The sequence below is a fragment of the Triticum dicoccoides genome, chromosome 1B, assembly GCF_002162155.2.
Source record: "Triticum dicoccoides isolate Atlit2015 ecotype Zavitan chromosome 1B, WEW_v2.0, whole genome shotgun sequence".
In the NCBI taxonomy this organism is placed as follows: domain Eukaryota; kingdom Viridiplantae; phylum Streptophyta; class Magnoliopsida; order Poales; family Poaceae; genus Triticum; species Triticum dicoccoides.
Window position 1 is genome coordinate 668,147,330 of NC_041381.1, and position 3,796 is coordinate 668,151,125.

Below are 3,796 nucleotides of genomic sequence, written 5' to 3' on the forward strand. Positions count from 1 at the left end.
TTCAAAATAAAGGGCTCTATGGAGCTCGTCATGCATTTAGCAATAAGCTGACAAGAGGGGTAATTTTTTTTTCATTTTTTGCGCGAACTAGAGGGGTGCGTTTTCTGATACTAGTAAAACAGAAGATGAAGAAAAGAAAAGGAAAACAGAAACTTGAGGGGCACGTAACGAGATAAAGGCAGTATCAATCGATCGGGCCCGTGCAGCCCGACCCGACCCGACCCGACCCAGGCCGCGCATCCATCCATTTAAAGTTGGAAGCGAAGCCGTGCAAGGGCTGCCTTGCCTCCGCTTCGCCACCGACCACCATCCACGCGGGACGCGGCGCGGCAGGCCGGGGAGCGGCGACGGCGCGGCGCGGCCCAGCGGCGACCGCGGCGGCCCCCGCTTCCTCTTCTTCCTCCTCCTCCTCCTCGTCGGTTAGTCGCTTCCCCGCCCTCGCTTCCTCCTCCACTTTCTGCTCCTAGCTACAGTTCCGTGCCGCGGCTCCCGCGGGAGGCCTCCCCGCACCGCGCCGCTCTTCCCGGCGAGTGCGCGCGCGCCGGGGCGAGGCTGAGGCGCTCCCCCGTACCGCTCCGCTGCTTCGCACCCGTAGGCCTGATGCGGGCAAGCAGCCTCTCGCCGCGCCGACCGCGACGAGAGCACCCCCTGCGACGCGCTCCTCCCATGCGCCGGGGAGAAACCGCCGCGCTCCTCCGTAGCGCTCGCACCGCTGCGCGTCCGTAGGCGCGACACGAGCAAGCACCACGCGTCTCTCCCCGACCCCGCCTCCAGAAGCATACCCGCCGCTGCGCGCGCGCCCGCATGCGTGATGCGACTGCGAGCAAGCTGCCAAGCTCGCGTGCCTCTCTGCCTCTCGCGACGCGCCACTCCGACGTGCTCCTCCGACGCGCGTCGCCATTGATTGATTGTGTGGGAAGAAATCGTGTGTGTCCAGTATGTATGCGGTTCATCATCCATCGTTAGCTGAGTAGATTCTTGTCTATGACAACGATTTGGTCGATTCGTTGCTGGCTACTGGCCATGTTCCTGAATCCTGAGCAAAGTCGATCAGTCTACGTGCACTCAGGCTGTTCGACCGAATGCCTGTCTCTTCTGTAGTAGGCTGTAGATTTAACTCTGAACTCTGACGCTGTAGATTTACCGAGTGGCATGCAATTTTACTTGACTTATTCTTAGTGCGTTGCTTAGCCCAATTTGTGTGTGAACATTGCTGTAAGATGAGCTGTGCTGTGTGATGTCCGTTTACAGTGATAGACCGTGTCTTTTTCCTGCATTCGGATGCATTTGTATTTCAATCATCTGCTGATGTTGAGATTCATTTGCTAGTTTACTTGCGTTCTAAGTTACTGGCATGATTCATGAATGCTTGCTAAGGGTGCCACCTACTGTATTGTTTGTTAGGTATTCTGAGCAGAATATCCTTCTGATTTTGTTAGTTTCTGAGCAAAATTGGTTGCTGAACCCATTATATTTATCTCTCCCCTTGCTGAGTGTCAATATTCAGTTGCTTCCACAAAGTTAATGAGTCATGTACTAGTTGGTTCATCTGCTATAATGTAAAGTTTACTTGAGTTCTTAGTTGCTGGCGTGGTTCGTGAATGCTTGCTGGCTGTAGATTTAACTCTGAACTCTGACGCTTGGAAACTTTGTTCTGTAATGCGGATTGAAAAATCTTTGATATCTGCGGCTGCGCATAATGCTTTGGATTGCAGTAAGTTTGAGCATGTGTAGATCTCTGATATCTAGTTGGATGCATGGGTTTTTCCTATTCAATTGTACGTACTAGTTTAGATTTTTGAGCACAATCCCACTGTTGGTTTATCTGCCTTCTTCAGAAATTGTCTAGCTCAACATAAGTTTTCTGAGCAAGTTTGATCGTGCATCGCACACCATGCATCCTGTCTCATACTGTGCATCTCATATTCTCATTGCAGCTAGCTCCTCATCATTGGCCGTGATGTCGCAACAGACGTGCTCGTGTGCCGACCGCAATTGCTTCCATGGGTACGTGCAAAACCGCAAACAATTGAAATTACATGAACCTGATTTATCCAGTTTTTTTTAAACTGATCCATCCAACCAGCTTGCGAATTGTTTTGTTATGTACAGCGGTTGTGCTTGTTTCACAAATGAAGGGGTCTGCTCTAAGGACTGCAAGTGCCGTGCTAAGTGCAAGAACATCTTGGGAAATGAGAAGACGATCACAAAGCAATTCGCTGAATACAACCAAGCTGCCGCTGCCCAGCCTGCTTCTGACCAAGCTGCCGCTCAACCTCAACCTAAGCCATTGCCAGAACTAGAACCAGGGTCTGCGCGACAGCCGTGCCACTGTGCCTCGTCCAAGTGCCAAAACTTGTATGCAGAGTTGAATTATGTCAACCAGATGCATCCATCAAGTAGCTAGTTAATTGATATACTAATTGTCCAGTGCTGCAATTTTACTGTTGCTTGTTGATTTGCTGCCTGCAGCTACTGCAGATGTGTCAGGGCTAACTTGCCTTGTTTTGAGCGCTGCGACTGCAAGGACTGCGGTAACACCAAGACCCATGAGGAGAAGCTCCAGGATCTAGGGATCAAGGTTGAGGATCTTGCTTCAGGTTCGACCGTGATGACTCGTGGGAAGGCGCAGGTTTCTTCTTCTTCTTCTTTTTCTTCTTCTTCTTCTTCTTCTTTTTCTGCTCCTCTTCTAAGAGGAGAGCACAGTACCTAGTTCATGAATGCCGTTCTGTTCTGCCCTCTGCCAAGTGCCTAGTACCTGAAATGCGACGCGCTTATTTCAGGCTGCCAAGGAGTCTGCCGTTGGGTGTAAATGCCAAACCGAATGCGCCAGTCGCTGCGGTTGCGTGAGGCGTAACATCAAGTGCACCTCCAAATGCAAGTGCCAAGTGTGCGGCAATGACGACGGGAGCAGATTTCGTGAGCACACCCCTTTCTCTTCTCTTTATTTATGCGCCTCTTCCCTGAGTGATCAATCACACTCACTCGTGTAGTTTTCTCTCTTTGTTCTGCGTTTATGTACACAGCAGCCAATAAGTGCAAGGCTGGATCTGGAGGTCAAGGAGGTACCAGAAGCAGCAGCAGGGCCGTCGAACCGGCGGGCAAACGGCCAAAACACGGGGTAAGTTTGCTCCTATGCTTACTTGTGCAGAGAAATCATCCTAGTGTATATGTCTGTTCATCAGAGATAAGCAACTAATCCAGGTGATGTGCTCCTTTTGTGCAGTGATGACAGTAGGCTTCAGACATACGAGAGCATGATGCAAGTCACCTTACCTACTTATACCATCCTCAAGTCACCTCCTGTTCAGACATCTCCCACTGTAAAGCACGGCCAGGTTCCTGTAGATTCCTTGTAATGGTTGGTTGGTTACTCGAAGCAAGCACGGCGACAACTCCATGATCTGCGATGTCGTTAGCCTCAGAACATGGTCTTGATCAGACGGATAGATACTTGAGAACATACGTATACATACTCATGTAGGAATGTCAGTCGGCGTCCATACATACCGCGTGCCTGGAAAGGGTTGGTTCAGCTATTTCTTGTGCACACAATACATAGTTCCTGCAAATGATTTCTCTCTTATATACTTTATAGAATGGGCACCGATACGCGCCGGCGCGCCGGCCGAAACGTTTCGGCCGGTCGCACGCTAGCCGTACGATCAGCCCGTCTTAAGCCATTGGATCCTTATCCACCAGGTCATCTTCTTCCTTCCTTGTTTCTCCTCCGCGCGTAGGTTGCCGTCTGGCAGTCGCCTCTCTCCCACGCGCCCCGCAACAGCTGTTCCTGCCC

At 51.1% G+C, this 3,796-nt stretch overlaps 1 protein-coding gene across 2 annotated transcripts; it reads left to right on the forward strand.

The window, feature by feature from the left end:
- The first annotated feature begins 1,942 nt into the window (after positions 1 to 1,942).
- Positions 1,943 to 3,588, forward strand: LOC119311981 (CRC domain-containing protein TSO1-like). Of its 2 annotated transcripts, none has more exons than XM_037587700.1 (6): positions 1,943 to 2,007; positions 2,113 to 2,358; positions 2,473 to 2,632; positions 2,784 to 2,919; positions 3,027 to 3,121; positions 3,227 to 3,588. In XM_037587700.1, the coding sequence occupies exons 1-6, from the start codon at positions 1,961 to 1,963 to the stop codon at positions 3,227 to 3,229; spliced, it is 687 nt and encodes a 228-aa protein (XP_037443597.1). In that variant the 5' UTR covers positions 1,943 to 1,960; the 3' UTR covers positions 3,230 to 3,588. The 2 variants fall into 2 exon arrangements, with proteins under 2 accessions (XP_037443597.1, XP_037443605.1); XM_037587708.1 differs by having other exon boundaries at positions 3,030 to 3,121.
- The last annotated feature ends 208 nt before the right edge of the window (positions 3,589 to 3,796 follow it).